This window comes from Cetorhinus maximus, unplaced genomic scaffold (assembly GCF_964194155.1).
Source record: "Cetorhinus maximus unplaced genomic scaffold, sCetMax3.hap1.1 HAP1_SCAFFOLD_2938, whole genome shotgun sequence".
NCBI lineage: Eukaryota > Metazoa > Chordata > Chondrichthyes > Lamniformes > Cetorhinidae > Cetorhinus > Cetorhinus maximus.
This window is the reverse complement of record NW_027598868.1, coordinates 23310-35410: the sequence shown is the minus strand read 5'-3', so window position 1 is coordinate 35410 and position 12101 is coordinate 23310. Positions and strand designations below refer to the sequence as shown.

The window sequence follows — 12101 nt, the reverse complement described above, 5'->3', positions numbered from 1 at the left end:
CCCGACAGTGCGGCACTCCCTCAGAACTGACCCTCCGACAGTGCGGCGCTCCCTCAGTACTGACCCTCCGACAGTGCGGCGCTCCCTCAGTACTGACCCTCCGACAGTGCGTCACTCCCTCAGTACTGACCCTCCGACAGTGCGGCGCTCCCTCAGTACTGACCCTCCGACAGTGCGGCACTCCCTCAGTGCTGACCCTCAGACAGTGCGGCACTCCCTCAGCGCTGACCCTCCGACAGTGCAGCACTCCCTCAGTACTGACCCTCCGACAGTGCGGTGCTCCCTCAGTACTGACGCTCCGACAGTGCGGCACTCCCTCAGCGCTGACCCTCCGACAGTGCGGCACTCCCTCAGTACTGACCCTCCGACAGTGCGGCGCCCCCTCAGCGCTGACCCTCCCACAGTGCGGCACCCCCTCAGTACTGACCCTCCGACAGCGCGGCGCCCCCTCGGCGCTGACCCATACCTGGGTTGACCTCCTGATAATTCCCCACTCCGTAGGCATCGACGATGCTTTGGAATCCTGCGGTGAATTGATTGGTGCGGTTCAGGGTTGGCGGAGACTGCTTGGTCGGTATCTGGTTGTAGAATGAAGGTACAGTCGCTCCCGCTTTCCGCTAGCGTCCCGAGAGAGAGAGAGAGAGAGAGAGAGAGGAAACCAAGTTAATCCCAGAGGCTGGGAGTGGGGGTGGAGCGGAATCATTCAGCTGCAACACTGCGTGGCCTGACCCCTCACCCCTGAACCCCTCACCCCTGAACCACATCACCCAAAAACTCTCAGTTGACCACAGCAGGCAGAGGTCAGGGGTTAAGTTGATCAGGGGAATGGGCAACGGTTATTGACGACCAGCTACTGTAATGAGGGGCCGAGTGTCCTCTCGCCAAATCTGTTGACCTGCAAAGCTGCGTGGAGGATACAAAGGGATACAAATAGGTTCAGCAAGCATATGACAGGTGGTGTACGAAGGGAGGAAATGCGACCATGTCCGCTTTAGCAGGAGGAATAGGGAAATGGAATATTATTTAAACAGAGATAGAGGTTGCTGAACGCTGTGGTGCAGAGGGACCTGGGTGTCCGGGTACATCAATCACCACAAGTTAGTATGCAGCTGCAGCAAGTGATTCGGGAGGGGGAATGCAATGTTGGTCTTTATCGCGAGGGGGGTGGACTATAAATGTCGGGAAGTCTTGCTCGAACTGTTGGTGAGGGCGCTCCTGGAGCCCCTGTGGACAGTTTCAGTCTCCTCACCTCAGGATCGATAGACTCGCATTGGAGGCCGTTCAGAGAAGGTTCACTGGGCCGATTCCTGGGGTGAAGGGGGTTTGTCTGATGAGGAAAGGTTGAGCAGGTTGGGCCCTGTACCCATTGGAGTTTAGAAGAGTGAGGGGTGGTCTTATTGAAACATATCAGATTCTGAGGGGAGGGAGGGAGGGGGTTTGACAGGGTGGATGCTGAGAGGATGTTCCCTCTCGTGGGGTGGGGGGGGAATCTAGAACGAGGGGGAGAGGGCCACAGTTTCAGAATGAGGGGGTCTCCCATTGAAGACGGAGACGAGGAGGAATTTCCTCTCTGGGAGGGTCGTGAGTCTGTGGAATTCTCTCTCCCCCACCCCAGAGAGCAGTGGGGGCCGGGTCACTGAATATATTCAAGGCTGAGTTAGGCAGGTTTCTGATTGACAAGGGAGGGGGGGGTCGAGGGTTATGGGGGGAAGGGAGGAAAGCGGAGTTCAGGCCGCAATCAGATCAGCCACGATCTTACTGAATGGGAGGGCAGACTCGAGGGGCCGAAGGGCCTCCTCCAGTTACTGACAGTCTTATGTCTAAGCCCTGAACACAATTTCACTGACCCTACGTCCCTACACATGGGATTTGAAACTGCCAGAATCGGACAGCACAGGCGGAAGCCATTCTGCCCTTCTACTCTGTGCTAGCTCTTTGACAGAGCTGTCCAATTAATCCCACACTCCCCCCACTCTGCTCTCCCACCCACCCATATTTCCATAAATTTTTCCCCTTCAGGTATTTCTCCGATTGCCCCTTTCGAGGGTCCCTATTGAATCTGCTCCCACCGCCCTTCCAGACAGCGCCTTCCAGATCACCACAACTCGCCGTGTAAATCATCAAAACGTGAATCTCAGTCAAATTTCTATCACATCCGAGCACCCTTTGTGTATTTGCCAACTACAAAGATTTAACTTTCACACAGGCTCCCAGAACCAAGCATTCATTTCACACGGTGAACACATAACAATGTCCAGAGCATAAATCACACCAAACTTCAATCCCGGGACGCATCAGGGCATTAAGTGCTGATGACCAAAAGATCAAAGAGGTGGATTTTAAGGAGACTTTTTAAACAGGAGACAGAGAGCACGAGAGAGAGAGGGAGAGAGAGAGAGAGACAGAGAGCACGAGAGAGAGAGCGAGAGAGGCAGAGAGAGAGAGAGAGAGGGACTAGAGAGAGAGACAGAGAGAGAGACAGGAAGAGAGACCGAGAGAGAGACACACACAGAGGCAGACAGAGTGAGACACAGAGAGAGAGACACAGAGAGAGAGACACAGAGAGAGACAGTGAGAGAGAGACACAGAGAGACAGAGAGACAGAGAGAGAGAGACAGAGAGAGAGAGAGACAGAGAGAGAGAGAGACAGAGAGAGAGAGACAGAGACACAGGTGGAGAGACAGAGAGAGAGAGACAGAGAAAGAAAGACAGAGAGAGAGAGACAAAGAGAGAGCACGAGGGAGGGGGTGGAGAGGTTTAGGGAGGGAATTCCAGAGCTCGGGGACCCCAGGCAGCTGAAGGCTCGGCCGCCGATGGTGGAGCGATGGGAATGGGGGGATGGTCAAGAGGCCGGAATTGGAGGAGCGCAGAGATCTCAGAGGGTCGTAGGAGGGTTACAGATATAGGGAGGGTTGTAGGGGCTGGAGGAGGTTACAGAGATAGGGAGGGTTGTAGGGGCTGGAGGAGGTTACAGAGATAGGGAGGGTTGTAGGGGCTGAAGGAGGTTACAGAGATAGGGAGGGTTATAGGGGCTGAAGGAGGTTACAGAGATAGGGAGGGTTGTAGGGGCTGGAGGAGGTGACAGAGATAGTGAGGGTTGTAGGGGCTGGAGGAGGTTACAGAGATAGGGAGGGTTGTAGGGGCTGGAGGTTACAGAGATAGTGAGGGTTGTAGGGGCTGGAGGAGGTTACAGAGATAGGGAGGGTTGTAGGGGCTGGAGGTTACAGAGATAGGGAGGGTAGTAGGGGCTGGAGGGGGTTACAGAGATAGGGAGGGTTGTAGGGGCTGGAGGAGGTTACAGAGATAGGGGTGTTGTAGGGGCTGGAGGAATTTACAGAGATAGGGAGGGTTGTAGGGGCTGGAGGGGGTTACAGAGATAGGGAGGGTTGTAGGGGCTGGATGAGGTTACAGAGATAGGGGTGTTGTAGGGGCTGGATGAGGTTACAGACTAGGGGTGTTGTAGGGGCTGGAGGAATTTACAGAGATAGGGAGGGTTGTAGGGGCTGGAGGGGGTTACAGAGATAGGGAGGGTTGTAGGGGCTGGAGGAGGCTCTGGAGATAGGGAGGGTTGTAGGGGCTGGAGGAGGTTACAGAGATAGGGAGGGTTGTAGGGGCTGGAGGAGGTTACAGAGATTGGGAGGGTCGTAGGGGCTGGAGGAGGTGACAGAGATAGGGAGGGTTGTACGGGCTGGAGGAGGTTACAGAGATAGGGAGGGGTGTAGGGGCTGGAGGAGGTTATAGAGATAGGGAGGGTTGTAGGGGCTGGAGGAATTTACAGAGATAGGGAGGGTTGTAGGGGCTGGAGGAGGTGACAGAGATAGGGAGGGTTGTAGGGGCTGGAGGAGGTGACGGAGATAGGGAGGGTTGTTGGGGCTGGAGGAGGCTCTGGAGATAGGGAGGGTTGTAGGGGCTGGAGGAGGTTACAGAGATAGGGAGGGTTGTAGGGGCTGGAGGAGGGTTACAGAGATAGGGAGGGTTGTAGGGGCTGGAGGAGGTTGCAGAGATAGGGAGGGTTGTAGGGGCTGGAGGAGGTTACAGAGATAGGGAGGGTTGTAGGGGCTGGAGGAGGGTTACAGAGATAGGGAGGGTTGTAGGGGCTGGAGGAGGTTACAGAGATAGGGAGGGTTGTGGGGGCTGGAGGAGGTTACGGCGATAGGGAGGGTTGTAGGGGCTGGAGGAGGATACAGGGAATGTGAGGACTGGAGGAGGCTACAGAGATAGGGAGGGCTGTAGGGGCTGGAGGAGGTTACGGAGATAGGGAGGTTTGTATGGGCTGGAGGAGATTACAGAGATAGGGAGGGTGGTAGGGGCTGGAGGAGGATACAGAGATAGGGAGGGTTGTAGGGGCTGGAGGAGGATACAGGGAATGTTAGGGTTGAAGGGGCTGGAGGAGGTTACAGAGATAGGGAGGGTTGTAGGGGCTGGAGGAGTTTACAGAGATAGGGAGGGTTGTAGGGGCTGGAGGAGGTTACAGAGATAGGGTGGGTTGTAGGGGCTGGAGGAGGTTACAGAGATAGGGAGGGTTGTAGGGGCTGGAGGAGGTTACAGAGATAGGGAGGGTTGTAGGGGCTGGAGGAGGTTACAGAGATAGGGAGGGTTGTAGGGGCTGGAGGAGGTTACAGAGATAGGGTGGGTTGTAGGGGCTGGAGGAGGTTACAGAGATAGGGAGGGTTGTAGGGGCTGGAGGAGGTTACAGAGATAGGGAAGGGTGTAGGGGCTGGAGGAGATACCATACTGAGCCCGGACACATCCCAAACCCATTCACATACCGAACCCGGTTACATACCGAGCCCGGTTACATACCGAACCCGGTTACATACCGAGCCCGGTTACATACCGAACCCGGTTACATACCGAGCCCGGTTACATACCGAGCCCGGTTACACACCGAGCCCGGTTACACACCGAGCCCGGTTACACCCCGAGCCCGGTTACATACCGAGCCCGGTTACACACCGAGCCCGGATACACACCGAGCCCGGTTACACACCGAGCGTGGTTACACACCGAACCCGGTTACATACCGAGCCCAGTTACACATCGAACCCGGTTACATACCGAGCGTGGTTACACACCGAGCCCGGATACACACCGAGCCCGGTTACACACCGAGCGTGGTTACACACCGAGCCCGGTTACACACCGAGCCCGGTTACATACCGAGCGTGGTTACACACCGAGCGTGGTTACACACCGAGCGTGGTTACACACCGAGCGTGGTTACATACCGAGCCAGGTTACATACCGAACCCGGTTACACACCGAGCGTGGTTACACACCGAGCGTGGTAACATACCGAGCGTGGTAACATACCGAGCCCGGTTGCACACCGAGCCAGGTTACACACCGAGCCCGGTTACACACCGAGCCCGGTTACATACCAAGCGTGGTTACATACCAAGCGTGGTTACAAACTGAACCCGGTTACATACCGAGCCCGGTTACATACCGAGCCCGGTTACATACCGAGCGTGGTAACATACCGAGCCCGGTTGCACACCGAGCCAGGTTACACACCGAGCCCGGTTACACACCGAGCCCGGTTACATACCAAGCGTGGTTACATACCAAGCGTGGTTACAAACTGAACCCGGTTACATACCGAGCCCGGTTACATACCGAGCCCGGTTACATACCGAGCGTGGTTACATACCGAGCCCGGTTACATACCGAGCCGGGTTACATACCGAGCCCGGTTACACACCGAGCGTGGTTACATACCCAGCCCGGTAACATACCGAGCCTGGTTACATACCGAACCCGGTTACATACCGAGCGTGGTTACACACTGAGCCTGGTTAAATACCAAACCCGGTTAAAAACTGAGCCCGGTTACATACCAAGCCCGGTTACATACCGAACCCGGTTATATACCGAGCCCGGTTACATACCGAACCCGGTTATATACTGAGCCCGGTTACATACCGAGCCCGGTTACATACCGAACCCGGTTACATACCGAGCCCGGTTACATACCGAGCCCGGTTACACACCGAGCGTGGTTACATACCCAGCCCGGTTACATACCGAGCCCGGTTACATACTGAGCGTGGTTACATACCCAGCCCGGTTACATACCGAGCCCGGTTACATACTGAGCGTGGTTACATACCGAGCCCGGTTACATAACGAGCCCGGTTACATACCGAACCCTGTTATATACCGAGCCCGGTTACATACCGAGCGTGGTTACATACCCAGCCCAGTTACATACCGAGCGTGGTTACATACCCAGCCCGGTTACAACCCGAAACCGGTTACATACCGAGCCGGGTTACATACCGAGCCCGGTTACATACCGAGCGTGGTTACATACCGAGCGTGGTTACACACCGAGCCCGGTTACACACCGAGCCCGGTTACACACCGAGCGTGGTTACACACCGAGCGTGGTTACACACCGAGCCCGGTTACACACCGAGGCCGGTTACATACCGAGCGTGGTTACACACCGAGCGTGGTTACATACCGAGCCCGGTTACACACCGAGGCCGGTTACATACCGAGCGTGGTTACATACCGAGCCCGGTTACACACCGAGGCCGGTTACATACCGAGCGTGGTTACATACCGAGCCCGGTTACATAACGAGCCCGGTTACGTACCGAACCCGGTTACGTACCGAACCCGGTTACGTACCGACCCCGGTTACGTACCGAGCCCGGTTACATACCGAGCCCGGTTACACACCGAGCGTGGTTACATACCGAGCGTGGTTACATACCCAGCCCGGTTGCATCCCGAAACCGGTTACATACCGAGCCCGGTCACATACCGATCTCGGTTACATACCGAGCGTGGTTACATACCGAGCCCGGTTACATACCGAGCCCGGTTACACACCGAGCGTGGTTACATACCGATCCCGGTTACACACCGAGCCTGGTTACATACCCAGCCCGGTTACATACAGAGCGTGGTTACATACCCGGCCCGGTTACCTCCCGAAACCGGTTACATACCGAGCCCGGTTACATACCGAGCCCGGTTACATACCGAGCCCGGTTACACACCGAGCGTGGTTACATACCCAGCCCAGTTACATACCGAGCCCGGTTACATACCGAGCCTGGTTACATACCGAGCCCGGTTACATACCGAGCGTGGTTACACACTGAGCCTGGTTAAATACCAAACCCGGTTACATACCGAGCACGGTTACATACCGAACCCGGTTATATACCGAGCCCGGTTACATACCGAACCCGGTTATATACCGAGCCCGGTTACATACCGAGCCCGGTTACATACCGAGCCGGGTTACACACCGAGCGTGGTTACATACCCAGCCCGGTTACATACCGAGCCCGGTTACATACTGAGCGTGGTTACATACCGAGCCCGGTTACATAACGAGCCCGGTTACATACCGAACCCTGTTATATACCGAGCCCAGTTACATACCGAGCGTGGTTACATACCCAGCCCGGTTACAACCCGAAACCGGTTACATACCGAGCCCGGTTACATACCGAGCCCGGTTACATACCGAGCGTGGTTACATACCGAGCGTGGTTACACACCGAGCCCGGTTACACACCGAGCCCGGTTACACACCGAGCGTGGTTACACACCGAGCGTGGTTACACACCGAGCCCGGTTACACACCGAGGCCGGTTACATACCGAGCGTGGTTACATACCGAGCCCGGTTACATAACGAGCCCGGTTACATACCGAACCCGGTTACGTACCGACCCCGGTTACGTACCGAGCCCGGTTACGTACCGAGCCCGGTTACATACCGAGCCCGGTTACACACCGAGCGTGGTTACATACCGAGTGTGGTTACATACCGAGCCCGGTTACACACCGAGCGTGGTTACATACCGAGCCCGGTTACATACCGAGCGTGGTTACATACCGAGCCCGGTTACACACCGAGCCCGGTTACACACCGAGCGTGGTTACATACCCAGCCCGGTTACATACCCGGCCCGGTTACCTCCCGAAACCGGTTACTTACCGAGCCCGGTTACATACCGAGCCCGATTACATACCGAGCCCGGTTACATACCGAACCCGGTTACATACCGAGCCCGGTTACATACCGAACCCGGTTACATACCGAGCCCGGTTACATACCGAACCCGGTTATATACCGAGCCCGGTTACACACCGAGCGTGGTTACATACCGAGCCCGGTTACACACCGAGCGTGGTTACATACCCAGCCCGGTTACATACCGAACCCGGTTACATACCGAGCCTGGTTACATCCCGAAACCGGTTACATACCGAGCCTGGTTACATACCGAGCCTGGTTACATACCGAGCCCGGTTACACACCGAGCCCGGTTACATACCGAGCCCGGTTACATACCGAGCCTGGTTACATACCGAGCCCGGTTACACACCGAGCGTGGTTACATACCGATCCCGGTTACGCACCGAGCCCGGTTACACACCGAGCGTGGTTACATACCGATCCCGGTTACGCACCGAGCCCGGTTACATACCGAGCGTGGTTACATACCGAGCCCGGTTACACATCGAGACTGGTTACACACCGATCCCGGTTACATACTGAGCCTGGTTACATACCGAGCCCGGTTACATACCGAACCCGGTTACATACCGAACCCGGTTACATACCGAACCCGGTTACATACCGAACCCGGTTACATACCGAACTCGGTTACATACCCAGCCCGGTTACATACCGAGCCCGGTTACATACCGAGCCCGGTTACATACCGAGCCTGATTACATACCGAGCCCGGTTACATACCGAACCCGGTTACATACCGAACGCGGTTACATACCGAACCCGGTTACATACCGAACTCGGTTACATACCCAGCCTGGTTACATACCGAGCCCGGTTACATACCGAGCCAGGTTACATACCGAACCCGGTTACATACCGAACCCGGTTACATACCGAGCGTGGTTACATACCGAGCCCGGTTACATACCGAACCCGGTTACATACCGAGCGTGGTTACATACCGAGCGCGGTTACATACCGAGCCCGGTTACACACCGAGCGTGGTTACATACCCAGCCCGGTTACATACCGAGCCCGGTTACATAACGAGCCCGGTTACATACCGAACCCTGTTATATACCGAACCCGGTTACACACCGAGCGTGGTTACATACCCAGCCCGGTTACATACCGAGCGTGGTTACATACCCAGCCCGGTTACATCACGAAACCGGTTACATACCGAGCCCGGTTACATACCGAGCGTGGTTACATACCCAGCCCGGTTACATCCCGAAACCGGTTACATACCGAGCCCGGTTACATACCGAGCGTGGTTACATACCGAGCGTGGTTACATACCGAGCCCGGTTACATACCGAGCCCGGTTACACACCGAGCGTGGTTACACACCGAGCCCGGTTACACACCGAGCCCGGTTACACACCGAACCCGGTTACATACCGAGCGTGGTTACATACCGAGCCCGGTTACATAACGAGCCCGGTTACATACCGAACCCGGTTACGTACCGAGCGTGGTTACATACCGAGCCCGGTTACATACCGAGCCCGGTTACAAACCGAGCGTGGTTACATACCGAGCCCGGTTACATACCGAGCCCGGTTACACACCGAGCGTGGTTACACACCGAGCCCGGTTACACACCGAGCGTGGTTACACACCGAGCCCGGTTACACACCGAGCGTGGTTACACACCGAGCCCGGTTACACACCGAGCCCGGTTACATACCGAGCGTGGTTACACACCGAGCCCGGTTACATACCGAGCCCGGTTACATACCGAGCCCGGTTACATACCGAGCCCGGTTACATAACGAGCCCGGTTACATACCGAACCCGGTTATATACCGAGCCCGGTTACACACCGAGCGTGGTTACATACCGAGCCCGGTTACATACCGAGCGTGGTTACATACCCAGCCCGGTTACATCCCGAAACCGGTTACATACCGAGCCCGGTCACATACCGATCTCGGTTACATACCGAGCGTGGTTACATACCGAGCCCGGTTACACACCGAGCGTGGTTACATACCCAGCCCGGTTACATCCCGAAACCGGTTACAAACCGAGCCTGGTTACATACCGAGCCTGATTACATACCGAGCCCGGTCACATACCGCGCCCGGTTACATACCGAACCCGGTTACATACCGAACTCGGTTACATACCCAGCCTGGTTACATACCAAGCCCGGTTACATACCGAGCCAGGTTACATACCGAACCCGGTTACATACCGAACCCGGTTACATACCGAGCGTGGTTACATACCGAGCCCGGTTACATACCGAACCCGGTTACATACCGAGCGTGGTTACATACCGAGCGCGGTTACATACCGAGCCCGGTTACATAACGAGCCCGGTTACGTACCGAGCCCGGTTACGTACCGAACCCTGTTATATACCGAACCCGGTTACACACCGAGCGTGGTTACATACCCAGCCCGGTTACATACCGAGCCCGGTTACATAACGAGCCCGGTTACATACCGAACCCTGTTATATACCGAACCCGGTTACACACCGAGCGTGGTTACATACCCAGCCCGGTTACATACCGAGCGTGGTTACATACCCAGCCCGGTTACATCCCGAAACCGGTTACATACCGAGCCCGGTTACATACCGAGCGTGGTTACATACTGAGCGTGGTTACATACCGAGCCCGGTTACATACCGAGCCCGGTTACACACCGAGCGTGGTTACACACCGAGCCCGGTTACACACCGAGCCCGGTTACACACCGAGCCCGGTTACACACCGAGCGTGGTTACACACCGAGCGTGGTTACACACCGAGCCCGGTTACACACCGAGGCCGGTTACATACCGAGCGTGGTTACACACCGAGCGTGGTTACATACCGAGCCCGGTTACACACCGAGGCCGGTTACATACCGAGCGTGGTTACATACCGAGCCCGGATACATAACGAGCCCGGTTACATACCGAACCCGGTTACGTACCGAACCCGGTTACGTACCGACCCCGGTTACGTACCGAGCCCGGTTACATACCGAGCCCGGTTACACACCGAGCGTGGTTACATACCGAGCGTGGTTACATACCCAGCCCGGTTGCATCCCGAAACCGGTTACATACCGAGCCCGGTCACATACCGATCTCGGTTACATACCGAGCGTGGTTACATACCGAGCCCGGTTACGTACCGAGCGTGGTTACATACCGAGCCCGGTTACACACCGAGCGTGGTTACATACCGATCCCGGTTACACACCGAGCGTGGTTACATACCCAGCCCGGTTACATACCGAGCGTGGTTACATACCCAGCCCGGTTACATCACGAAACCGGTTACATACCGAGCCCGGTTACATACCGAGCGTGGTTACATACCCAGCCCGGTTACATCCCGAAACCGGTTACATACCGAGCCCGGTTACATACCGAGCGTGGTTACATACCGAGCGTGGTTACATACCGAGCCCGGTTACATACCGAGCCCGGTTACACACCGAGCGTGGTTACACACCGAGCCCGGTTACACACCGAGCCCGGTTACACACCGAACCCGGTTACATACCGAGCGTGGTTACATACCGAGCCCGGTTACATAACGAGCCCGGTTACAAACCGAGCGTGGTTACATACCGAGCCCGGTTACATACCGAGCCCGGTTACACACCGAGCGTGGTTACACACCGAGCCCGGTTACACACCGAGCGTGGTTACACACCGAGCCCGGTTACACACCGAGCGTGGTTACACACCGAGCCCGGTTACACACCGAGCCCGGTTACATACCGAGCGTGGTTACACACCGAGCCCGGTTACATACCGAGCCCGGTTACATACCGAGCCCGGTTACATACCGAGCCCGGTTACATAACGAGCCCGGTTACATACCGAACCCGGTTATATACCGAGCCCGGTTACACACCGAGCGTGGTTACATACCGAGCCCGGTTACATACCGAGCGTGGTTACATACCCAGCCCGGTTACATCCCGAAACCGGTTACATACCGAGCCCGGTCACATACCGATCTCGGTTACATACCGAGCGTGGTTACATACCGAGCCCGGTTACACACCGAGCGTGGTTACATACCCAGCCCGGTTACATCCCGAAACCGGTTACAAACCGAGCCTGGTTACATACCGAGCCTGATTACATACCGAGC

The 12101-nt window shown here is 56.4% G+C and overlaps 1 protein-coding gene across 1 annotated transcript in view; it reads right to left on the bottom strand.

Annotated features, from left to right (window-relative positions):
* Positions 1-466: 466 nt before the first annotated feature.
* LOC144677719 (V-type proton ATPase 116 kDa subunit a 2-like) overlaps positions 467-12101 on the bottom strand; it is a gene marked incomplete at its 3' end in the record, with an annotated part of 34308 nt that continues 22673 nt past the window's right edge. The window contains exon 4 of the mRNA XM_078537753.1: positions 467-617. Coding sequence (XP_078393879.1) covers positions 467-617 — 151 coding nt within the window. The remainder of the gene's footprint in view (positions 618-12101) is intronic.